The sequence below is a fragment of the Nannobrachium achirus genome, assembly GCF_963921795.1.
Source record: "Nannobrachium achirus genome assembly, chromosome: 21".
In the NCBI taxonomy this organism is placed as follows: domain Eukaryota; kingdom Metazoa; phylum Chordata; class Actinopteri; order Myctophiformes; family Myctophidae; genus Nannobrachium; species Nannobrachium achirus.
In genome coordinates this window covers 11428295-11455977 of record NC_137828.1, presented here as the reverse complement: position 1 = coordinate 11455977, position 27683 = coordinate 11428295, and the positions used below count along the sequence as shown (strand labels likewise).

Sequence of the window (27683 nt, the reverse complement as noted above, 5' to 3'; positions counted from 1 at the left end):
ATGCGGGAGGGAGGGCTACCCAGGGTGAGAGAGAACATCGGGGGAACACGAGGCTTGCTGGTCTCTGCCAAAGACACTGGGGGCGGCCAGCATGCAAACTGTGCCGTGGGCGCCAACACCTGTTCACTGAACGGCAAGGGCATCTCACACCTACGTGGATGTACTGGTAGCCGGGGAGCCACAGGCCCAAAAGCTCAAAGAATAGGATGTTACCTGTGATGTCATGACATACTTTTAATTTTTGTTTTTTCTATTAATTTGGTCATCAAGGTCCACAGAATGAGAGGCCTGCTCTGCCGGAAATCCTGCGAAAAAAAGTTATGGCCATTTGTATATTCACTCCATCGACTTCAATATAAAGGAAAGAAACACACCAAAATAAATATGCTTTAAGTAGCATGTGAGGGGTCAAACTAGGGATTCTTGATGATTCTGAATCCATTGCAAGCATTTGTTTTGCATGAAAAACATTCCTTGGGCTAGAAAACGGACCAAAATAACGGTGAAAAGTGATGACTCATCACTTTTCACAGGTTTGAGAGGCTGAAATCTAGCCCAAGGAATTTTTTCATGCAAAACAAATGCTTGCAATGGATTCAGAATCATGAAGAACCCTTAGTTTGACCCCTCACATGCTACTTTTTTTGGTGTGTTTTTTTCCCAGTATAGTGAAGTCAATGGGAAACTTTTTTTCGCAGGATTTCCGGCAGAGCAGGCCTCTCATTCTGTGTACCTTATTGATCAAATTAATAGGACAAACAAAAATTTGGAGTATGTCATGACATCACAGGTCCTCTCTCATTTTGGCCCAGTGGCTCCCCGGCTAGAAAGACGCAGGAGTGGAAAGCACTGCCGAGCATCCACAACATGCACGGACGATCCACAGGACTAGAAACACAGCAGGAGGGCTTTGTCAGAGCAAGGCATTCAATTGCCAGACGTTTCTCTTAATGTTTGGTAATAAGCAATGGAAAAAAGATGGATGTCACATTTGATAAAAACTCACTTGCACACGAAACAAGCACTCAAAGTGTAGGATCATTTTGTGAACGGGAACATTCATTGGTGTGTTAAATACTGACTTTATTCACTCACAGACAGGGCAAAAGCTATAAAAACCTGATTACAGGGTGTGTCTAACTTTTCTCAGTTGATTCTTATTGCGACCGTAGGTCCCAGTTAAGTATGAGAACCGTCACATCTCAGTGCTTATCTCTGTAACGTCTCAATATGAATGAATGGTTTGGTTTGGTTTTTATTTCGGTTCAAGGTTAAAATCATTATAAAAACAGTAACAACATAAAATAAATAAACAATAATTCAACCGAAAAGGACTAGGCAGAAGCCGAAGCTTATAGCGCCTACCCTTTTTGTCCTTTCTATAATTCTTAAATCATAAACAAAGTCGTTGTAACGTCAAAACAAAACAACACAAAAACAAAGAAAATATTTTACAATTTGCATTTCTCACATTGATATAATATTTCATCATTTACTGATCAGTTCTATACATATTTACTACATTACCTCTAAAGTTTTTCTTGAACTGGTGAATAGAACTACACATTTTAAGGTCATTATGGCAATTATTCCATATTTCTCGTGCTCTAAATGATGTACATCTCTTCTTAATATTTGTTCTAGGAGTCTCCATTTTGAACATGCATTTGGCCCTCAGCTCATATTTGGTTTCTTTAATTTGGAACAATTTCTGAATGCAGAATGGCAGTGAATATATAGATATGTATGGTTAACCCCTCGATATGTATGGTTCCCAGGGTTTGATCTTTTATTGTGGGCTCGCCAGTAACTGGCGAGCACACTTTAGATATTGTCATTATTTATTAGTGTGGTTGCCCTAACAGGGCAACACACTATAGTTCTAGGGAAACTTTATTTATTATTATTATTCTTTGGGGGATAAACTTTTTTTCGGCGCGTTTCACCGCCCACAGTTTTTGCGCCACACACTCGCGCCATATGTCAAATCGACCGGCTTCATCGGGAATCGTGTGCTATCATTTTTCTAAGAGAAAGGTTGTATCGTTTAATTGATATGAATTTATTAGTGAATTAATTTCCCCCATTGACTTATAATGGGAATAGCAAAAACTCACATTCAATTATTTTCTCTCTCTTAAACCATAGGGTCTAAAGTTTCAAAACTTGGAGAGGAGATTCATAATAATTTTAAGAATTAATTAAAAAATAATTACATCATTCGGCCACATGGTGGCGCTATAACACCCCACTTTACGTTTTGCCCTATAACTCTTGAACCGTAGGTCGGAAAATTAAAATTATTTTTTCCCTGGATTCCTTGGGTCATGACGTATCTCCGCATATAGGCCACGCCCATTTGCGTCAGGATAGATTTTCCGCCATTTTGAATTTTCTTCAAAACACACTTTTTGCTCCTTTTCCCACATATTTTCTCCAAACGTCACAAAAAACGGTACACAAGATCTCTGAACCCACGCGATAAACATAACCAAGCGATATTTCGATAGTCCATACCGTTCGTCCGGAACACGCTTCTGAAGTTAGCGGGAGGAGACCGTTTTGTAAGAAGTAGCCATAAATCAGAAACGAAACATCCAGTCAACACAAAATTTTAACCACAAGTCGCGGGTGGGATATTCAACAAATCCCTAAAAGCATTTCCACTTCGACCCTTAGGGGGCGCCACAAATGCGCAAAACGTAACCGTTTCAGGCCAAACCCATTGACTTATAATGGGAATAGCAAAAACTCACGTTCAATTTTTTTTTTTCTTGCAAACCATAGGGGCTACAGTTTCAACACTTGGAGAGGAGATGCATAATCAGTTCAAGGAATAAATAAAAAATAATATTGTCAGTCAGCCTCATGGTGGCGCTATAACAGCCCACTTTACGTTTCGGTCTGTAACTCTTGAACCGTAGGTCGGAAAATTAAAATTCCTTTTTTCCTGGATTCCTTGGGTCATGACGCATCTCCTCATATAGGCCACGCCCATTTGCGTCAGGATAGATTTTCCGCCATTTTGAATTTTCTTCAAAACACACTTTTTGCTCCTTTTCCTACATATTTTCTCCAAATGTCACAAAAATCGGTACACATGATCTATGGACTCATGCGATAAACATATTCAAACGATATTTCGATAGTCCATACCGTTCTTCCGTAACAGGGTTCCAAAGTTAGCGGGAGGAGCCCGTTTTGTAAGAAGTAGCCATAAATCACAAACGAAACATCCAGTCAACACCAACTTTTAACCACAAGTTGCGGGTGGGATATGCAACAAATCCCCAAAAGCATTTCCACTTCGACCCATAGGGGGTGGCGGGGCGGGCAACCACACTCGCAATTTCCCAAATTGCACATTTTCTAGTTTATTTATCTAGTATACTGTAGACGGGATCTTCGGTTCCGTTCTACTCCTACATACTTAGTGAGAAAATGAAAATAAAAACATCAATGTGTTCAGTTTACAGTGGCGAAGTGTGCTATTATTTTCTATAGCAATCGGCCAAATGGTGGCGCTGTAGGAAGCCTTCGAAAGTGCGATCTTTGAACAGGTATAGCTCATGCTGTGTTATACATACAGCCATGAAACCTGTATACACTTATGCGTCTCCTCATGCCGAACAACTTTTACCCTCTAACTTTTGACCTCTGACCTTTAGGTCTCCCACAATTCGGAATTATATGAAAAACAGTAAAAATCTATCTCCTCCTGGGATTTTCGCGTCAAGTGCACAAAACTTTTTTCACATGAACTTTGGACCAATACGGTCAAACTGTCTGGTCGGATTTCTTTTAAAGTGAAATATAATTTTTTAATAATTCAATCAATATTGCGGTTTTATGCAAATTATTCTTCGGCCTCTAAATCATACATGCAAAGTTACACGTTCATGGCATTTGGCAAAGATGTGGAGGGTTAGTCAAAGTATCACTGAAACCAATTTTATTCCAATCGGCCAAAGGGGGGCGCTATACGAAGCGTCTGAAAATTCAAACTTCAAACGGGCATAAGTCATGACTCGTTTCGTTTGAAGACATGCAACTTGTTACACGCGTGCTTTGACTCAAGCGGAAGACATCTGTGTCGTTGTTAAGTAAGCTCCGCCCTTCGATTTTCCGCCAATTTGAGCAGTTTGTAAAACGCTTAAACCCGCTTTTATTCTGGAATTTTCGCGTCACGTGCACAAAACTTTTTTTACGTGAACTTTGGACCGATATCTAAAGATCTGTCAGATCGGATTTCTTTAACATTGAAACATGCTTTTTTAAATAATTCAAACAATATTGCATTTTTATGCAAATTATTCTTCTGCCTCTAAAACATACATGCAAAGTCACATTTTCATGACAAAATAGTGTAGAGGGTTAGTTCAAATATCACTGAAACCAATCTTACCCCAAATGGCCAAAGGGGGGCGCTATATAATTTTGAGCAGTTTGTAAAACGCTTAAACCCGTTTTTATTCTAGGATTTTTTTTGCAATTTGCATGAAACATTCTACACGCAATCTAAGGACCTTTATCTAACATGCCTATGAAGTGCACACAAAAAAAATATAAAATTATAATAATACATATAGCTGCAAGCAGCGATAAAGTGTCCAAAGCCAAAAACACCTCAAATCATGAACACAGCCTGGGATGTGCGTGAAATCTTGCAAGCACATTCCCAATAGGTCAAGGAACAGATACCAACCTTCTCACATTGGCCTGTTATAGCGCCACCAGCGGGTCAACTTTTGCACAACACATTTTTGGAACAAGATGGACCAATCTTTGACGCCAGTAACGTCAAAGAGAGCACCGCCTGCGATCTTGACATTTTGTGCTTTTATAGCCATTGTTTTCTGGCTTGAAGCGAGCCCACAATTGTTTCGAAGGAACAATATTTTTCTAGTTGTTGATGTTGTTATGCTCTGACATCACTGTGATGTCAGGGGAACCCCACTAATAAAATCCCTTTTATGACTATATATCGGTATGGAGATCCCTGATGTCATCAATATTAATCCCATATCTGTGAATGCCAATATGTATACATGTCAGTCTAACTTATAAACATTTCAGTCTAACCCTGTGGCTGGTTCTACAGACAGGGATCTCCATATATGAGCATAAAAAGGATTGTATGTATGATGTCAGACGTCATAGACATCATCACATAACGAGTAACCGAGTAAGCATGTCTGGAGTCTCACAGCACACGATTGGTTCTACAGACTCTAACTTTTGCACAGGTATGTGACGGAGAAATGGATTCTACGTCAAGAATTACTGCAAAGAAAATTATTCTAGTTAATTGGAAGTCGGAGAACGCACCCTCACAGAGACACTGGATAAATGAGCTTTCTTCTTATTGCACACCAGAAAAAATTCTGTACAATGTCAGAAGAAAACCTGAATTATTTCAAAAGATTTGGCAGGATTATTTGGACTGTCTGCCCACTATATCCCCTACAGGTTGACTTCAGTGTTTTCAGACGATCTGAGAGTTCTGTCAATGGGTTCTGTGGAAAAGTATAATGTCTTGATATAGAGTAAGAGTGTAGTGGTGGGCCATTCGGGGAAAGGGGTGGGGGGTGGGTTCGGGAGGGTTGGGTTTTTTTCTGTATTTTTTTGTTATCTTTTCTGTCTTTATCTTGTCTTTTACTTTTTTTACTGTCTTGTTCAAAAAAAGAAAAAAAGAGTGATACATTTTTGATGGTATTTGTATATTGATTGATATTTGTTAATAAACACATCTTTAAAAAAAAAAAAGAATTACATAAGAATCAACTGCGAAAAGTTAAAAGTTGTTTCAACATTTTGGCAAGCCATACACAGTGTGAGAAGTAGAGGCATAAACAAGTACATCTTGCAGTTCTAGCTGTGTTTGTAGCAAGCAACTAGACTAATGCGTCATTATGTGATATATTTATCTTACTCCCCCCACTCTTGCCTCCCCTCTCTCTCAGGGGATACAATATTAAGTGGATTGGCAAGAAGAAAGATTGATTAATTGTGTTATATTGTGTTATACAAAGGATACAAAGGTTAAGTGCTGGCTAAAAGCAAACCAAAACTGTACCTATTAGATACATTTGTTGTGTTGTTAATTCTTCTGTGTGTGTGTGTGTGTGTGCGTGTGCGTGTGCGTGTGCGTGTGTGTGCGTGTGCGTGTGTGTGTGTGTGTGTGTGTGTTTGTGCGTGCGTGCGTGCGTGTGTGCGTGCGTGTGATCATGTGAAAAGGCGTAGAAAAATGACAATGGCTGAACTAAACAAGGGAAAATACATGTGAACCCCTCTCGCATCATCTGTGAAGTTTATAGCCCACATCAGGTTGCAAATGCAATGCACAAAGTAAAGCTCCCACTAATCCCACAATACCTACAGTGAGCACAATGTGACTTAGATCCCAGAGAACAGGGAAGAGTTGTGATCGTTCGCTTGTTGTTGGACAGAGCTGTCTCTTTCACCCATACCGCCGGTAAAGGCAGATGTTAGAAAGATGTCGTGACTCGTGTTGTGACAGAGAAAGGCACACTGAAACCCAACAATAGCGCATGCACTGTGGCCAGAATTTGATACAACAAGCAGCTGCGTCAATTGGGTATGGCAGCTGCCATGGCGCCAGGGGAAAGAGATTGCCTTGGCTCCAGGGGAAAGAGAATAAATGTACTTCAAATAAATTCACGAATGTCTGTGTGTGATTTTTGTTAATTAGCATTTTTTATTTTCAAGTGTGGCAGTCAGGTGTTTACTTATGCCTACGGTAAAAAATAATACTACACTGATAGTAATGATCATCATGCCTGTTGCTAAGGCGTGCTTTCGCACATGTGCAAGACACCAGTCATGTTGCCATACCTTAGCTTTTGCTGAACTGACGCCACTGACAACAAGGCCGTCCCCTGCTAAAGACAAATTGTCCATCCCATCCTACTAGGGGTGTAACGATACATTTTAATAGCGATTCGATACATATCACGATACATGGTTGACGATACGATACATGGACGATATTGGTTAATTCATGGCGATACGATACGATTCGATTCAAAGATTTAAAATCGATATAGTAACTATTTAGCAAAGAAATTAAATATGTGTGAAAGGTGTGGATAGTGCAGGTTTTTAAGGGAAACATGTACTATTATGGTTATAAATAAGTAAACACAGTGATTATCCGCCAAATACATGGTCATTGTATATTGACAAACCTGCACCTTGACATGAACCCAGAGATTACACACATTTATCGATAGACCAGAGTAGCTATATGGAAAGGAAAAGTAATTAAACCACTCCTTTAAATTTTTTCTTCTTAAAAATGCTAAATGCAATGCACAAGTAGGTAGTATCGATACAATCGATTCTTTGCACTGCCGATTCGATACGATACAAAATAAAACGATTCGATTCGATTTTAGCTGTTTTCATTCCGATATACTTCGATTTTTTAAGTTAAAAATGATATTTCGATACAGTTACTATACACCCCTACATCCTACCCAATGAAGCAGCTGTTGCCCATTTCACAAAACAAAACAACTCACAGTCCCACTAACAGTCCTCTCATCCTTTTTTTAGAAATGATCATAACATGGTTGTTTGTAACCACCTGTGATGATGAAGTACCTTCACAAAAGCCCGGGATGCTCATCAGAGTTATTGTGAAAATGTTGGCGCGAGACGCTGCAATAGACCAGAAACGAGAAGAACTTGCATTGCTTGCATAGTTTAGGTCCCATTGTCGTACTGTGTCATAAATTCACACAGACAGAGTGAGCCGTTTCACAGCAAGCCAAGTCCAGCATCAAGAGATGTGTATACCACCCAGGGACGTGCTGGGCCCCTGATTCAGCCGGGAAAAAGAGTTGGAGAGGCCCTCATTGCGCGCTATAGAGAGAGATCTCTCTCCATAGCGCTGCTGCTACTTAAAGATTTGGCATTTCAGATCATGACAAGTGACAAGCCAGTGGGCCAATTACATGAGTTATATTTTGTCGTTGTCGGGTGTAAACCTTGTATGTCCAAAACCGTGTGTTTTGTATTTATCAATTAAAAAATGAATTAAATGAGTGAAAACAGCAGATCTACAAGCACACAACGCCTCGCATCGTGAGGCGTTGTGTGCTTGTAGATCTGCTGTTTTCACTACTTTGGTGCGACAGCCTTGTATGATGAAGCAGGGCTTTGCTTTGCGAAAAAATGTACACATTTGAAACTTGGAGATACAAGGTTTCTGCCCGACAGTGACGATTTACTTTGTTGGCCGCCCAACCCCCAAAATGGAACGAAGGCCGACATTTTATTTTACATTTTTTCCTAATGGCCGGCCTGGACCGGTCGGGAATGAACCGGCCGTTCGGGAGTTGTCCGCTTTTCCCAATGGCCAGCACGTCCCTGATACCACCATGGAATACACAGGACACACCACGGGCCCAATAACCCCATGGGGTTGGAGGGAGAGGTTGGTGAAATGAGGAGACTCCATTCCATTTTGTTTTAACAAACAAAAGTGTATAGGAGCATATATAGCAGGGGTCTTCAACGTTTTCAGGCCAAGGACCCCTTAGCTGAGAGAGAGATGAAGCAGGGACCACCACAACCTTTTCATAGATTCAATATATAGTAGTTTCATCGTTTGACAGCACAATCGTCTGTGTATTTTGGATTCATGTCAATTCGTGTTTTCAGATATTTAACCACTTGAACCGTCATTACTTAATAAACTTGACCTTTCACTCTGTACTTAGTCTGCTCTTTTCCCCCTCTACACCAAACCTCTTTGCCAAAAATAGCCGATCTACAAGCTCACAACGGCTCGCGCTGCGAGGCGTTGTGAGCTTGTAGATCTGCTATTTTTGGCTAAAGTTCTCAGAATATGGACATTAGGGTTCAAGTGGTTAATGTAAAAAAGAAGAAAAAAAGTTTCTATCACTCAAAGATTTGGAGGACCCCCTGTAGCAACTCTGAGGACCCCCTAGGGGTCCCGGACCCCCTGTTGAAGACCCCTGGCATATAGTATAAGAACTGAGGGGACATTTCTTGAATTAAATCAAGACCAAAAGAAGTTCCTTGAGTAACACTGATGACCCCAAATGACAGCCATGAATAATAAAGTATCCCATTATACCTACATATCAGTGCATCTCTTTCATGTTGCTATCAGCAACACATAGCCACAAGGCTGAAAATTAATTTCTCTGAGCCAACAATTAAAAGTAAATTCAGCTCTGATTCCGCACTTCTCCTATCAGCTACTCCTCAGAACCAAGCACCATTTGCATAATTCAAATATAGGCCTGTGATTTTCTATATATTTGAATACAAATATAGGCTATATATTTTTTTAATATTATTTTTGTATTATTGTTGTTGCTGTTGTACATTGTCATATGTCCACTACAATTGATACACTAGTTAACACACACGGGAAAAAAAGAAAAAAAAAAAAGAATCTAAACTAGCAAAACTGCTTCTAAAAAGGAATTAAACTTTCCTTACAGATAACACACTAGTACAATAATTATTCTGTAAGTATTCCCTTTTTTAATCAATAAGGATGTAATGGTGATTGATATTATGTGTACTCAGAGCAACTAAGAATTTAATAAAATATATATTAGTATAACAAAATCGTAGTGGGGACACATTCTACAGACACATTATAAGACATCTCAGCTTTATAAATAGTTAATGAAGGTCCATTTCTGTGACACAGGAACGTGCCAGGATTTTAGCCTGCGGTGACAAATTGACCTCCAGACATTTTCAATGGAAAATACTTAATGGACTTGCTCCTTCATACAGAAAGCTATTATACTTCATAGAGCCCTATCATACGTTTAAGTGCAAAAGTATCATCCGTAGTGCAATCTTGAATTGTAAAGGGGAGACAGCAGATTGGTCCAGCAAAGGGGTAATCAACCTTTTCAAGTCCATGATCACTTTTTTCTCCCTGATATGTAAGCCGACATCTAGCACTGGTAAAATCTGGTTGATAGTGACTGCCAGTTCGAGGCCATTACTGCATGTTTTTTTGAGAGGGTACCTACCCTAGGGGACACGGGGAGAACATGCAAACTTCACACACCAAACCTAGGGTATAATGTACGCCCCCTAGTGGCGAAAAAAAAAGACCTCTGGGAACTCAGATTACTTCAAAGCAGCCTTTTTAGGTCAAGAGTAGGCAAAGAGTTTGCAGAGCTCAGAGCCTTCCAAAGTGGCTGTTATTACTACCACTTGCCTTAACTTTTTTCCCTGACGCCCTCATTATAATTAAGTTAAAAAAGCCAGCAGACAAATTCTACCACACTTTTTGTTGAACACATATGAAGATCGACTCTTAACATTGCCTCAAGTTACATCACCCGTACCTACCTCACCAGAAAAAGAGAGAGAGAGAAAAAAACTATGAAATTAAAGCAATGTCTGTGGGGAAAAAAAAGTGCAAATCCAAGGCTGCGCTTGCCTTCTGCAATTAGTTCAAACATGAAAATGCTTGGGATGAGCAGGTGTGGAGCCGGGCATGTTGACAACAGGAGATGGCCTATAGGCCTGCATGCTGAGCCCAGAGAAGGCCGATGCCAGGGGTCATCGCCAGGCTGGCTTGTGGTGGTCATGTTTGCCAAAATAAAAATGTTGCCACGGACAAACAAAATGAGCAGATCTCTTGTTTACCACAAACACATAAAGAGCTAACCCTGTATGACCACAACATGACTGTAACTCTGAGTTAAGGGTCCTTGCAAATAAAACATTTGAGAATCACTAGTATTAGTTACTTATACTAATAACCCAGGGGTCTTCAATAGGGTGTCCCAGACCCCCAGGGAGTCCTCAGAGTTATACCACAGGGGGTCCGCCAACTGTAGGCTAAGGTTAAAGCCATTGTGAGCTTGTAGATCCATTGTACACTCCTTTCCCATTGAAAAGCATTGTCAGATAGTAGTCTAGGACCTGGCTAAGATATGTAGGCCTATGCACTTCATTTAGGAGAGAATATCTCAACTGCTCTTGACTAATATGACCCCAAGGAACAATGCAAGAACTCCTCACTGGCCTCCCAGCATGTGCACTTAAGCCTCTCCAACTGATCCAAAATGCCGCGGCACGACTGGTCTTCAACCAGCCAAAATGTATCCCCCCCTTTCCAACTCCCTGAATTAGAACTACAGACCCGTTTCTTGTTTACAAACATTGAGACTAAATGCACAGGTGACTGTATCATGTAATCAATTCCCACCAATCCCCAAACCTGTTGTTTTGGGGAGCGCTGGTTTCATTGGCTAATTTTGGTACCGACCTGCGCACGCATCTAGTTCTTATCAGTGTAACGTGGACCAGAAATGCGTCTACAGACTCACTCCCTAACTCCAACTAAGCACTACTGTAAAGCCCGTATCAGAGTGTACGGTGGAGAGCTATCCACCGCAAATTTGAGGTGGAAAGCTTTCCACCTCAAATCAGAAAATAAGTGCAGGACATCATAGTCATTCACGGTGGAGTCCTGTACACCGTGACTGACTGGTCTAGATCGACCAATCAGTGAACGGGGTGTAGAGCCTGTCTGTCTGATAGTAAAAACAGAGAGATGTGTTGGGACTCACGGGTGACCATAGCTGAGTGGTTAGGGAGCCTGCCTGGGGAACCAGTTCCCCTGGTTGTCCCCGGTTCGATTCCCGGTCAGGCAGCAATGTGTCAATGCGTCCCTGAGCAAGACCTTAACCCATAATTGCTCCCCGAGCGCCGTATATGGCTGCTCACTGCTCCTAGTTGTTATAGGATGGGTAAAATGCAGAGAACAAATTTCACGTATGTGCAAAATGTACTGTGATAAACAGTCCCGAAGGCGTGGGGGCCATATTATATTATTATTATGTAAAGCTCTCCACCGCGAGGAATGATGTAACGTTGTAGTTTCATGACTCAAAAAGACTCGAAAAGACTACACCGCGGTGTAAAGCCTTCCACCGCCCAGGCGACTATGATGCCGGCTTAACACTCCCCTTCCTTCGGTGACCACACATGAATCTAGGGAGCATTTTTAGGTTTTAGAAAAGTTTTTCTTTTTTTTTACTGATTGGGTGCATGGTCTACCTATGTTATTGTTTTTTTCTAGATTGATATTCCTATGCATTTGTTGCATTGTTGTTAATGTACTGACATATTATCTTGCTTATTATAGTGATGCATTACCTGCTTGTTGTAAAGTCGCTTTGGATTCAAAGCGTCTGCTAAACTGTAAACTGTGAGAAAATTCTCTATCCGGGACAAAATACCCCAGAATGACCACACCCTTTTAAAAATGACCACAACTTCCAACATGGCTTTAAACCGTTGGGGCTACACCTTTTCTGAGGCGCTGGAAATATTCAGAAGACCAATGTTTAGGGGGACCTCTACGTTTATGACATGTCAAATTTAAATATGTTATGACAAACTAAGAAACGTAAAAAAAAACGTCAACTTATTATTGTCATGCAGGGCTTTAGGGAAATATTTTGCACTAATCAGTGTAAAAGCATGAAATTATGTTTTTGTGAAAGTGTCTGCTGTGTTTGACATGTAGGCCTATGTTATCAGTATTGTATGTAATTGTTGTGTCCTACATGCACTTGGCTGTTTCCCTAATCAACTGACTGCACTGGCATTGTTTATGTCCTTTGTACGAGGCATTCTTGTACTTCTCTTCATGTGATCATGAATAAACATGTCAAACATGTTGTTCCAGGGAGCCCCCAGAGGCAGAGATTTGAGTTACAGAAGTTTGCTTTGAAAAATATACATTCAAAGATTTGCTAATATTTTCATGATTTAAAAAAAAAAAAATAGCAGATCTACAAGCGTGGCACTCGCTGGCCCGCTGTGAGCTTGTATATCTGCTTTTTTTCAATGGCTAAAGTATAAAATAATTACAGGTCTTAATGGGTTAAAACAGGGGTCTTCAACGTTTTCAGGTCAAGGACCCCTTAGTTGAGAGCAGGGACGTGCTGGCCATTGGGAAAAGCGGGACAACTCCCGAACGGCCGGTTCATTATCGGTCGGTCCAGGCCGGGCCATTAGGAAAAAATGAAACTGTAAAAATTTTACTGTTTGCACAAAAAGTAGTGAAAACAGCAGATCTACAGTGCGAGGCGTTGTGTGCTTGTAGATCGGCTGTTTTGACTAGTTTAAATCATTTTTTTTTTTTGGACATACATACATGTGCATATCATATGGAAACTAGAAAATATTGTTCCTTCGAAACAATTGTGGGCTCGCTTCAAGCCAGAAAACAATGTCTATAAAAGTACAAAATGTCAAGATCGCAGGCAGTGCTCTCTTTGACGTTACTGAAATTAGCTGCATGCATGATTTGAGGCATTTTGTTCCAAAAATGTGTTATGCAAAAGTTGACCCGCTGGTGGCGCTATAACAGGCCAATGTGAGAAGGGAGGCATCTGTTCCTTGACCTAGTGGGAATGTGCTTGCAAGATTTCACGCATATCGCAGGCTGTATTCATGAATTAATTAAAAAATAAAGTGTGCATGCGTGTGTGTGTGTGCGTGAATGAATGAATAAATAATAAAGTGTGCGTGCGTGCGTGCGTGCGTGCGTGCGTGCGTGCACGTGCGTTCGCTCGCACGCACGCACGCACGCACGCACGCACGCACACACGCAAGCACGCACACACGTGTGTGCACGTGCACTTTATTTATTTATTCATTCATTCATTGAATGAATGCGTTCGTGGAACGAATGCTCACTACGGTCATCTGTATTTTTTAAGCCCTGGGAAACCCACCTTAACGCCCTCATTAGCATAATGTATGCAAGCATAATGTATGCGCAACACGCCCACACGCATTTCCAAACCATGCACCAGCCCCAATTTTCATACGTCGACTAAGCTCCTCCCCTTCATTTACATACGGTCGTCTGCATTTTTTACGCGCTGGGAAACCCACCTTAACGCCCTCATTAGCATAATGTATGCGAGCATAATGTATGCGAACCATACCCAAACGCATTTCCAAACCATGCCCCGCCCCCAATTTGCATACGTCGACTAAGCTCCTCCCCTTCATTTACATACGGTCGTCTGCATTTTTTACGCGCTGGGAAACCCACCTTAACGCCCTCATTAGCATAATGTATGCGAGCATAATGTCTGCAAACCACGCCCACACGCATTTCCAAACCATGCCCCGCCCCCAATTTGCATACGTCGCCTAGGCTCCTCCCCTTCATTTACATACGGTCGTCTGCATATTTTACGCGCTGGGAAACGCCACTTAACAGCCTCATTAGCATAATTTATGCGAACCACACACATTTCCAAACCATGCACCGCCCCCAATTTTCATACGTCGACTAAGCTCCTCCCCTTCATTTACAAACGGTCGTCTGCATTTTTTACGCGCTGGGAAACCCACCTTAACGCCCTCATTAGCATAATGTATGCGAGCATAATGTATGCGAACCATACCCAAACGCATTTCCAAACCATGCCCCGCCCCCAATTTGCATACGTCGACTAAGCTCCTTCATTTACATACGGTCGTCTGCATTTTTTACACGCTGGGAAACCCACCTTAACGCCCTCATTAGCATAATGTATGCGAGCATAATGTCTGCAAACCACGCCCACACGCATTTCCAAACCATGCCCCGCCCCCAATTTGCATACGTCGCCTAAGCTCCTCCCCTTCATTTACATACGGTCGTCTGCATATTTTACGCGCTGGGAAACGCCACTTAACAGCCTCATTAGCATAATTTATGCGAACCACACCCACACACATTTCCAAACCATGCACCGCCCCCAATTTTCATACGTCGACTAAGCTCCTCCCCTTCATTTACATACGGTCGTCTGCATTTTTTACGCGCTGGGAAACCCACCTTAACGCCCTCATTAGCATAATGTATGCGAGCATAATGTATGCGAACCATACCCAAACGCATTTCCAAACCATGCCCCGCCCCCAATTTGCATACGTCGACTAAGCTCCTCCCCTTCATTTACATACGGTCGTCTACATTTTTTACGCACTGGGAAACGCCACTTAACAGCCTCATTTACATAATTAATGCAGACCACACCCCGACCTCATTTACATAATTAATGCAGCCTCATTTACATAATAATCAGGCTCGCCGCCCCGCACGCGATGACACCCTCGGGGACCCCCGCTATTTAATTATGTATTTATTTAGAAGGAAGGAAGAAAGAAAGAAAGAAAGAAAGAAAGAAAGAAAGAAAGAAAGAAAGAAAGAAAGAAAGAAAGAAAAGATGGAAGGAAATGAATTTGCCTAAATTTACGGGGTTCTTAACGAGGAGGCAGTTAATTAATTAATTAATTAATTGAGGCGCACACGCACGCACGCACCACGCCCACACGCATTTCCAAACCATGCCCCGCCCCCAATTTGCATACGTCGCCTAAGCTCCTCCCCTTCATTTACATACGGTCGTCTGCATATTTTACGCGCTGGGAAACGCCACTTAACAGCCTCATTAGCATAATTTATGCGAACCACACCCACACACATTTCCAAACCATGCACCGCCCCCAATTTTCATACGTCGACTAAGCTCCTCCCCTTCATTTACATACGGTCGTCTGCATTTTTTACGCGCTGGGAAACCCACCTTAACGCCCTCATTAGCATAATGTATGCGAGCATAATGTATGCGAACCATACCCAAACGCATTTCCAAACCATGCCCCGCCCCCAATTTGCATACGTCGACTAAGCTCCTCCCCTTCATTTACATACGGTCGTCTACATTTTTTACGCACTGGGAAACGCCACTTAACAGCCTCATTTACATAATTAATGCAGACCACACCCCGACCTCATTTACATAATTAATGCAGCCTCATTTACATAATAATCAGGCTCGCCGCCCCGCACGCGATGACACCCTCGGGGACCCCCGCTATTTAATTATGTATTTATTTAGAAGGAAGGAAGAAAGAAAGAAAGAAAGAAAGAAAGAAAGAAAGAAAGAAAGAAAGAAAGAAAGGAAGGAAATGAATTTGCCTAAATTTACGGGGTTCTTAACGAGGAGGCAGTTAATTAATTAATTAATTAATTGAGGCGCACACGCACGCACGCACCACGCCCACACGCATTTCCAAACCATGCCCCGCCCCCCCATTTGCATAAGTCGGCTTAATTTACATAATTAATGCGTGCGACGCCCACAAAACTCATTACGTTAGGCCCACTCGTTAAGTCAGAGTCCTCCCTCTTGTTGAAACCACGCCCACTCGTTAATAGCAGATCTACAAGCTCACAACGCGTCTTGATGCGACGCGTTGTGAGCTTGTAGTTGAAACCACGCCCACTCGTTAAGTTCGACTCCACCCCTTGTATTTGCGTGTAATTACCCCGTCAGCGCGGTGACGAGAACGCTTGTCATGCGGCCTCATTTACAGGAAGGAAGGAAGGAAGGAAGAAAGAAAGAAAGAAAGAATTTGCCTAAATGTGTGGGGTTCTTAACGAGGAGGCAGTAATTACGCACGCACGCACGCATGCATGCATGCATGCACACACACACACACACACACACACTTTCTTTGTTTATTTATTTATTTATTCATGTGTTCGTTCATTCATTATATATTTATTTATTTATTTATTTATTTAAATACTCTGTTGCTAGTATCCACAACTTTCCAACATCCCATAATGCATTGCGCAGAAGTTGGATGGAGCTTCCGTGAGCTTGTATGTGGTATTTAATACCAGTAACACGAGAAGCCAGAAAGCGAGTTTGGAGACGGTAGCACGCTGCAAACCGGAGTTATGGCTCTTTAAAGCCCAGCCGATCGATAGGCAGACGCCTGGGGGGGGGGCGGAGTCCAGGGGCGGAAATAAATAAATAATTAATTACATAAATAATCAGTCTCGGAAACAGTCAGGAAATAAATAAATAAATAAATAATCAGTCTCGGAAACATAGTCGGGAAATAAATAAATAAATAATCAGTCTCGGAAACATAGTCGGGAAATAAATAATTAAACCAGTAAGACTCCCTAATATATACTGACTGCGTAGCGATTTGCGTGATTTTAGGGCAAAATCTGTAGGAATAGTGTCCAAAAATGGGTTTAAAAAAAATCGGCCTGAAGGTGGCGCTACATGGGACAGATCCATGTTGATGACATGAGCGTAGAGCAAGTGTGTACCGATTTGTGTGATTTTAGGGCAAGATTTGTAGGAGCAGTGTCCAGAATGAGTTTTGGCCTCATGGTGGCGCTAGAAGAGGAGGGCCATGTGAGAATCGTAGTTTGGCAGGCAAGGACTGTGTGCATGTGCCAAATTTGGCACGGATCAGGGCAGCGGTTGCAGAGATATGAGCAGGGCAAAAGTGTGACGGACAGACAGACAGCCGGTCGAGGTTTCGATAGTAACTGCGACCCGACGGTCGCAATTTATCAGTCAGTGGCGGCGCAGTTGGGCCTGGTGTGGAGACAGGGAAATAATTCATTCAATAAATAAAGCTCCTTTTAGTTGAGCTTGTACCAGTGAACTGTACTGTCATGAAACTTGTCGTAAAGTCTTCAATCAATCACTCGATAAAGGGATCAATACAAACCCACATTTACCCAAAACAGCTGATCCACAAGCCCACATGCAGCCTTGTAGATCGGCTGTTTTTATTGTTTTATTTTTTAAATTGTTTCCCCCTGACTTTTCTAGGATCACCTTTTAGTTGACCTTGTACCAGTGAACTGTACTGTCAATGACACTGTACCTATGACAGTCCTATATCAATAATTCGTTCATTCATGAATGACTTCCCTGTGGAAATAAGCCAAAAACATTACTGGGATCTCCTTTTAGTTCATGTTTATTACGTATCTATCTATCTTCCTATCAGTGTTGCCGTGGTCTTGGGTCGCGCGCCCCCGACGACCCATATCTTTTTTGAGCCAGGGTCTCGCACCCCCCCAAGTTCACACCTCGACAACTGTTTTAACAAAGAAACGAGCCTATTTGCATATCAATAGACCTGTATAGTAGGTGTTGAGCGACGTTCGCGACCCCCCAAACATTGAATCACCACTGCACCACTGCTTCCTATCAATTGGTCACATGCATTCACATTGCACTGAACGCACGCAAGCACGCACGCACGCACGCCCGCTCAGCAGCTGGCTTTTTTTCTTTTTTCTTTTTTTTCACAGAGCTCCAGACTCAGACACCGAGGTCTCGGAGGGCACCCAAGCCGGACTGCGTGCTCTGGCAGCGGCCGCCCCAACCCACTGGAGCTAGGTAGAGTCTGGTGAAATAAAACAGGTCCCCATCAACAGATGTCCAACCAGTCTGTGTTGGAGAAACAACTAACTGCTGCTGCTGCCTCAAGGTAACAGGGTTAAACTGCTCCACGTTGTCACAGTAATCATTGCTATAGAGTGCTTGTTCAGTAACAGTGTTAAACGGCTCTATATTGTGACAGGAATCCTTCCCACCGAGTGTTTGTTCACTAACAGTGTTACAGTGTGATATGAAAGAATCCACATGAGGGCAGTGTTTCCATTCTCAACTCACTGAGTTGAACAGAGGGCGGAACCCAATGCAATAACAAGTCCTATTATTTAGAATGGAGTCACGTCAATGTCAGCATTTTTTTTCTCTCTCTCTTTTTGGCAACATTTTTTAAATCATTTTTTAAAATCATTTCACAATGTAAAAACAAAAATCATTTTGAGAAAAATGTAATGACCTATACACAGTATCTATAGGCTGTGTCTGTGTATATTCTGAGTGTAGATGTTGTTGTACTTTAACCACTTAAGCCCTGTGTCAGGGGTTCCCAAACTTTTTTGTCTCAGGGCACCCCATGAATATTTTTTTAATCCGAGGCACCCCTACATTATAATTTTCACTCCCAGCACCTTATATTTATAACATATAGTCGTTGTCGGGTGGAAACCTTGTATGTCCAAAACCGTTTTGTATTTATCATCTATAAAATGTACTTGCGAGGCATTGTGTGCTTGTAGATCGGCTGTTTTCACTAGTTTAAATCATTTTTAAAATGATAAACACAAAACAAACGGTTTTGGACATGCATGGTTTCCACCCGAAAACAACGAAATATAACTCATGTAATTGTCCCACTGGCTTGTCACTTGCCATGATCTGAAATGGCAAATCTTTGAGTAGCGCGCAATGAGGGCCTCTCCCAACTCTATTTCCCGAGCTGAATCAGAGGCCCAGCACGTCCCTGGTTGAGAGAGAGAGAGAGAGAGAGAGAGAGAGAGAGAGAGAGAGAGAGAGAGAGAGAGAGAGAGAGAGAGATGAAGCAGGGACCCCCCACAACCTGTTAATAGATTCCATATAGTTTTATCTTTTGACAACACAATCATCAGTTTATTTTGGATTCATGTCAATTTATGTTTTCAGATATTTAACCACTTGAACTGTGAATAATTATACAACTTGAGATTTCACTCTTTACTTAGTCTGCTCTTGTTCACCTCTACACAAAAGCTCTTAGCAGAAAATAGCCGATCTACAAGCTCACAACGTGTCGCATCGCGACGCGTGGTGAGCTTGTAGATGTGCTATTTTCCAACATTTTGTACTTTTACTTTTGGTACGTAAGTACATTTTGATGCCAACACTTTCATACTTTTACTCAAGTACATTTTGAATTCCGGACTTTTACTTGTAATGGAGTACTCCTATATTGCAGTATTGATACTTTTTAGTTTAATCAAGTAAAGAATGTGAGTACTTTTTCCATCACTGGTTTTTAAGAATGACAGCTTTGTTTAACTACTGACTTACTGATGTCACATCAGTTCAAATTGATTGTTATAGCTTGGAGCAGTGCTCTTTGGAGCACAATAACCAGGTGAGGAATGTTAGTTGTGGGTGTGCATTGTTTGGTATGGAGTGATCATGGAGGTGTGTCAAATGAGGTGATGCTGTGGGGTGAATGGTGATGAAGACATTGTACAGGAATGATATGAAGGCTCAAGGTATACAAGCTACAGAGATGTCATATGTGAACTGTGAACTTGTGACCACACCTGCAAGCTTTAGATGTCAATCTAAGCTAACCACCATAAAATATGATTGCGTGATATTTAGATAAATGTGAAGGACTAATGTCTTCACACATTAGTTAGACGGACAGACGGACGGACAGACGGTGCAAAACATAGTCTCTGCCGTGCCTTTCAGCCTGGCGGAGGCAACAAAGCAGACAGCGATATACAGAAACATTCAGATTGATTCAGATCACGTGTGTGGATGACAGATTACAGATGGCAAAATCCAACCTACAACCGTTCGGATTGCATGTTACGAGTTCTCAAATCACACATTATGCAACATATGATATCTCCCTATAACGTCACTGTCCGCGGTGCTGGATTACTGCATTGTCGTGCATCATAATATTGATTCACTCAAAGCCCCTCCTAGGCCAAAGGGACTGGAAAACAATTACTTACCTGGAACGCATTACATGAATATTTGAACATTTCGAATATTTTGACCCTATTCTATAAACGTCTGCTAAATCCTTCTTCTAAATCAGTGGTTCTCAAACCTTTTCAATTTGCAATTTAGGCATCTGGCAGACGCTTTTAATCCAGAGTGATTTACAATAAGCAAAGGTAATAAATACATCAATACATTTTCAATGTCATGTCAAGGTTTGAGTTACATAAGTTTGCTTTGAAGTTTGGCGATCTATAAGCTTGAGAGTGTGAGCTTAATGGGTTAATTTATTCAACAAACAAAGACGCCGCCCCTTCGGAGTGCTTCTGTGGGTTCACAGGGTGACGATGGCTCAAGTTCAGGTGGTGATGAGTTGCTCACAAAGTAAAAACTAAAAAAGGATCATAATAATCCCTTCAAGACAGGTTTTTCAAACACTTTAATGACAGGGAGTTCTATTAAAACAATGAAAGGCATCTGATGCGACCGGTTTCGAGACTAGCTGTGCCTTCTTCTTCAGGGTGTAGCTATAATTTATACCACACACAGAAGCTTGTTATGTGTTGTTCATGTGGATGGATTTACGTATGTGGCCTATGTGGAATGAAGTTAGTGAAGTTTCATGCAGCTTGGTAATTATGTAAGCATAGGCTGCTAGTGCAGTACCTGTTGTCAGTGATAACTATGTACTATGGCAGGGGTAGGCAACCTTAGGCACGGGTGCCAACATTGGCACAGGGGTGGGTGATCACTGGCACACTGGCAGAAGTGTGAGAGAGATGATTTACATCCTGCATAGAATTCTACATTCATTCATTCAAACCGATAACTTTGACTGGGGAGAGAGTCTGGGAGATAAGTGTGTGTTATTGCTTGAGTCTAAAGATCATTAGGCCTTACATCATAATGTAATATATTTCTAAAGAACAACACAAATAAGTATGCGATAAGGTCTTGCTGCGCGGTCATTATGGCTTATATGGACACGACGGGGTGATAATTCCCCGAGGCGGAGCCGAGGGGAATTATCAGCCCGAAGTATATATATATATATATATATATATATATATATATATATATATATATATATATATATATATATATATATATATATATAACAAGACAATAAAATAAATGGAAAGAACAGAGACAGAAAACAAAAAAGAACAACAAGAGAAAAGACAAAAAAATTCACACTTCTCCCAATCCCACGTACCCCTTCCTCCAAATGGCACACTACAATACTCTCAATATTCGTTATCATCAACATTACCAACACCACCCAATGACTATAATTTAATCATCAATGAACATAGAAATAAACCACGAGGAGATGAAAGGGCCTTTCTGGAGTTTGCATGTTTTTACATAGAAGGAAGTATGAGGTCAGCCCGGTCTCCCCTTAACCTCGACAGTGTACAAATGGGTCCATTTGGTACATTTGTACCTACAGAGAACTCTTGTACCCAGGGGCGGTTTTTATAAACTGGGGGCTCCCCACAAAGGTATAGTAAAAGAGGCCCCCCATGAGCGCGCGTGAAAAATAGGTATGCGCGAAAAACAGTATGCGCGCGCGAAGCGCACAAATTAAAAATGCCACCCTCCAACTCAATACCTATTCTGAAAAAGTGATGATTTAGCATGACAAGACAATGAACTTGACAAGACAATGAAGAGCAGAGGCAGAGGAAGCCTATTTGTTGTCATTATGGTTTTGGATCTATTTGATTAATTTAAGAAGAGTATACAGTAAGGTAAGTAAGGTAATCAAAGGTATATAGAGTAGGCCTATATGTATATTTTCATACAGGACATATTTGATGCAGGACAATAATTATGTTAACAATAAGGGAATATCAGTGAATAATAATACTTTAAAATTTACATTCTTTACAATTTCTTTTTAATTATTATTTTTCAAAATTTAGATAAAATAATTTATTTTCTTAACATCATTAATTTTCAAGCCTAATATGTGTAATCTTTGAGTATACAGTTTGGATATTGCACGTATGTACAGGAAATTCATAGAGAGACAAGAGAGAGAGCTGATCACTTAACATTCCAATCAATCAACTGTCGCCAGCTGGTCTCTGTGTGAAATCTATTGACTCCAGTGAGCAGTTGGTCAATTCTTTAAAAAATCATAACTTTTGAGGGTTAGGGTTAGGGTTAGGGAATAATGAGCCCAGCAGGGGGCCCCCTCTGCCTAGTAGTCCAGTCATTTTAGGCCAAAATTAGGCCAAACCTGGAACAAATTGCAATAGTAGCAAACTCAACTGATTTTGTATCCTCAATATGTCCTTATTGAGGGGAAAAAAGTCCCAAGGAATCCCACCGGGGCAAAGTTTTGAAAACGACCTATCTACCTTCACTTACTATACACTACAATATAAAGGAAAAAATGACTGAAAAAAAATCTGCTTTAAGTGGGATGTGAGGGGTCAAACTAGGGGCTTTTAATTATTCTGAATCCATTGCAAGCATTTGTTTTGCACAAAAAACATTCCTTGGGCCAGAAATGGCCACTCAAAACGTCAATTTTCATCAATTTTCAGTCTTTTGGGGTCCGTTTTTAGCCCAAGGAATGTTTTTCATGCAAAACAAATGCTTGCAATGGATTCAGAATAATTAAAAACACCTAGTTTGACCCCTCATATACCACTTAAAGCAGATTTTTTTTCAGTCATTTTTTCCGTTATATTGTAGTGTATAGTAATTGAAGGTAGGTAGGTCGTTTTCAAAACTTTGCCCCGGTGGGATTCCTTGGGACTTTTTTTCCCTCACTAAGGACATAATGAGGATACAAAATCAGTTGAGTTTGCTACTATTGCAATTTGTCTGAGGTCTAACCCTAAAATGACTGGACTATAGGGGCTCTACGCAGTTGCGAGCAAATGCCCGCCCCGTACCTGTATCTATTGTACCTACAGAGAACCTACAGGGTCCCTGGAATCCACTTTGAGAAACACTGCTCTATACCATAAATACAGTAAATACAATTTAAATAAAAAATCATTCTGTGTAGAAATATGCGTTATAGGGATTGTGGTATTGCCCTCCCCCTCTCTTGTAATGGTATGCCCCAGCAGCATTGGGGAAGTTTGTGTTATGTGATGTCCGCCTTGTCCGGGCGTCAGTTGAATACAGCCACTAGAAAGTGCACTCCTGTCTCATGTCACCTTATTGTTGTACACAGATAATATGCTTGGCACTTTGCCCATGTGTCTGTCAACTCCACAGCCCTGCAGGTGGAAATGGTGGCTGTGTCCTTATTTTAAGGTCATATGACAACTCATGTGTATTAAGCATACAGGGGGTGGATCCACTTACCCACAGGTTCATCTTACCCCGGACTTGCCCCGGGGGCTTTTAAGCCGTGACATCATTTTGTAGGCAGAGGAGAACTCTGCCCCCAGAGCATTTTCTGTCCCTCGCTATTTCAACAGATCCGAGACAAAAATAACGACTAAAGTATACTTCTAACACTTTCCTTTCAACAACAAAGAGAAGAAAAATGTGTAAATAGTAAAAATAGTAAAAAGATTCACGGAAACTGGGGGCAGAAATTCTCCTCTGCCTACAAAATGATGTCATACTTAACAGCCCTTCTCTTGTCCACACACCGGTATGGTGACAAACCTGTATGGTGGATCCACATACCCACAGGTTCATCTTACCCCAGACTTGCCCCTAAAGGGTAGGTGTTGCCTCTCTTGTACTGGTGACAAACCTGTATGGTGGCATCCTTGCTTTACTGAACAGCCTCAGCCAGCAGTAGCATAGAGAACATTTATGTGTGCCACTAGACTCAGGAGGAAGTAATAAATATGCAGTTAAAATGTGTGGCAGTAGTACTAATACTATTCAATGTGTTCCAGCTGTTAATCTTACTTGCATTGTGGCTGCATTCCAGACACATCAATTTTAATTTCTTGGACATAGGGGACAGGCTAACTGGACGAACGGAAAACCGCTTTTCCAACGAAAACGAGAAAATAAACCCAGCTGATGCACAAAAGCAGGCTCTGCCAGCCTGTCCCGACTACCCTCCTCACCTGTGGGGTGTGCTCTCTGTGGAGTTCGACCAGAACTTAACGCTGGAGGCTGTGAGGACACAATATAACTCTACTGGACTGGAGGGAGGACGGTTCAAGCCACCAGACTGTGTTTCATCTCATAAGGTGGGTTTAAATGAACAGACAGAGGCATGGAATGGTTGGGAGTTGGCTGGTTCTGTGTTTGCAGTGGTGGAAAGATACTTTTACTTAAAGGAGTAGTTCACCCCAAAATTACTTTTTTCTATTGATTACTCGTGCTATGGAGAGTTCAATAATATGTTTGAGTTTTTGTTGCATTCCTAAGACATTAATTTGATAACAATACATGTAACCCCATCCGGAATCAATGGGGGTAAATTGACCAAAATCTAAATGTTATCTTAGCAATGTGACAAAAAAAAAAAAAAAAAAAAAAAAAAAATATATATATATATATATATATATATATATATATATATATATGTGTGTGTGTGTGTATTAGGGCTGGGATGCGATTAAAAAAATTAATCTAATTAATTACAGGCTTTGTAATTAATTAATCGCAATTAATCGCATTTTAATCGCATATTAATATTTGACCCGAGAAGCATTTTTTTCAAGTAAAACACATTTTGTTGTAAGAGTGTATCAACAAGTGAATTTTTGAAATCAAAATTTCGCATCCACTGGGCCAAGCAAAGCACTCTGATCGGCTACTTCTCCCTTTGCGTTTGTTGTCTCTTCTTGGTTGGTGCATCGCTATGATCGGTATGCCCGAAACTGAAGGTTCTGTGTTGCAAAAACTAAGTGCGATTAAAATGCATTAATTTTTTTAATCGCGTTTCTGTAATTAATTAATCAGTTAAAGTCCCATCCCTAATATATATATATATATATATATATATATATATATGTCACCGGATGTTAGAGAAACAGGACGGCCGAGAAACGGAGCACTCGCGGTGCCGCACGGGGCGGAACAAGCGGTCGCCCACAACAACGTCCTCCAGGCGGAGCCCATCGATTGTCCACGACATTGCAAGCGGCGCGAAGGCCAGCGGACCTTGGTCCTGCTCTTCGCCCCCGAGCGCCGCAGGCGCGAGTGGCCGCGAAGAGCGGGCCAGGGCCGCGCGGCCGGCGGAGCGCCGCGCGAGTTACGAAGCCGTGGTGAATGCAATCGTTATATTTATGCCCAGGCCGTAAGGCCTGGGCAAGCCCAAGATAAACGCTCATAGTAAGCTAATGGCTAAGCTAATGGCTAAGCTAATGGCTAAACACCGCCCAGCTAGGCTAGTAAATAAAGAAAGGGAGTCGCAAACGAGTGACGTCAGCGCCTGCACTAGTGAATGGCTGTCTATGGGCTGTCGTCGCCATCTGGTGGTGATTAGTGTGTGGTGAACGAAACAAGCGCTCTTACAATGAACGTCCTGAGTTACCCAAACATGCTGTAACATATATATAATTGAACTCAAGTCTCCATTAGACTCCTTAGCATGAGTAATCAATAGAGAAAAAGTCATTTTGGGGTGAACTACTCCTTTAAGTAAAAGTATCAATATTGCACTGAATAAATACTCTGTTACAAGTAAAAGTCTGGAATTCAAAATGTACTTGAGTAATGTAAAAGTACCCGTTATTCAGAATGTCCCATTTCAAGTTTAAAAAAAAATATATATATATATTTTTTTAAAGCAGATCTACCCTATTCCAAGGGTCTTCAACATCAGGGGGTCTCCTTTGTGAGCTTGTAGATCGGCTATTTTTGGCAAAGAGGTTTGGTGTAGAGGGGAAAAAGAGCAGACCAAGTACAGAGTGAAAAGTCAAGTTTATTAAGTATTGACGATTCAAGTGGTTAAATATCTGATAACACAAATTGCCATGAATCCAAAATACACTGATGATTGTGCTGTCAAACAATGAAACTATATGGAATCTATGAACAGGTTGTGGGGGTCCCTGCTTCATCTCTCTCTCAACTAAGGGGTCCTTGGCCTGAAAACTTTGAAGACCCCTGTGCTATTCATTATCTGAGTTACGCAGGCAGTGGGCCTAAAGCAGAAAAAAACATTAAAAACTATATAATGCATTTTTCTTTTTTTACTAATATGAGTAATATCAATATCGAGGTATTCAACAACGTTATCGAATATCGAAGGTTTACTAATATCGCCCAGCCTTAGTTTGTGACTGCCTTTTTGAAAAATCTTGAAAATGTGTGCTTTTTTTTTTTTAAAGTGAACATTAGTAACTCAAATATTTCTTTCTTGGGGTCCCTGGAAATAAATACCTTGAGATGGGGGTCCACGGTCAAATAAATAATTATAATTCTAGGGGTCCTTGACATTAAAAAGTTTGATGATATAGAAACGTTTTTCAGAAAATCGTTAGGATTTAGAAGACATTTTTTGAATTGATCCTTCCCCACAGCTGGGCAACATAGCATCCGATTGAGATTTTCCTTTCTCCCCTTTAGGTGGCAATCATCATTCCTTTCCGCAATCGGCACCACCACCTGGTACAGTGGCTGTACTTCCTCCATCCTGTTCTGCAACGGCAACAACTGGACTATGGAGTGTACGTCATTAACCAGGACGGCGATGGGACGTTCAATAAGGGCAGACTGATGAATACAGGATTTTTCTGGGCACTGAAGGATTACAATTACACCTGCTTTGTCTTCGCCGACGTCGATCTGATCCCCACTGACGACCGTAACTTCTATCGATGCGCAGACATGCCCAGACACCTGGCCGTGTCTATTGACAAATTCGACTTTGTGTTGCAGACTGTAACAGCGTTTGGGGGAGTCGTGTCAATGACCATAGAGCAGTACTTGACCGCCAATGGCTACTCAAATGAGTACTGGGGCTGGGGCGGCGAGGACGACGACATGTACAACAGACACGCCGCAAAAGCCAGGACCATCTCTCGGCCGGACGGCGTGACCGCGAGATACAAAATGATCAAGCATGAGAGAGACTTGCTTAATGAGGAAAATCCCAAAAACCTTCTAATCCTCTCTAAACCTTCTAAAACCTTGTCGGTCATGGAAGAAGACGGGCTCAGCTCCCTCGCTGTCATGATCAAAAAGGTTGAGAGGGATATGCTCTACACGTTTATCACTGTGGACGTTGGCGTTCAAATTGAAGCGGGGAACATAAAACATATTTTGGGAGAATTGTTCAAATGGTGA

The 27683-nt window shown here is 41.5% G+C and overlaps 1 protein-coding gene across 1 annotated transcript; it reads left to right on the top strand.

Moving 5' to 3' along the window:
• Positions 1–27683, top strand: LOC308307251 (beta-1,4-galactosyltransferase 1-like; the record flags this gene model as incomplete). The annotated part of the gene is made up of 3 exons (XM_080752425.1): positions 1–160; positions 24396–24634; positions 26964–27683. 3 exons carry the CDS (start codon positions 1–3, stop codon positions 27681–27683), a joined length of 1119 nt encoding a protein of 372 aa, XP_080608551.1.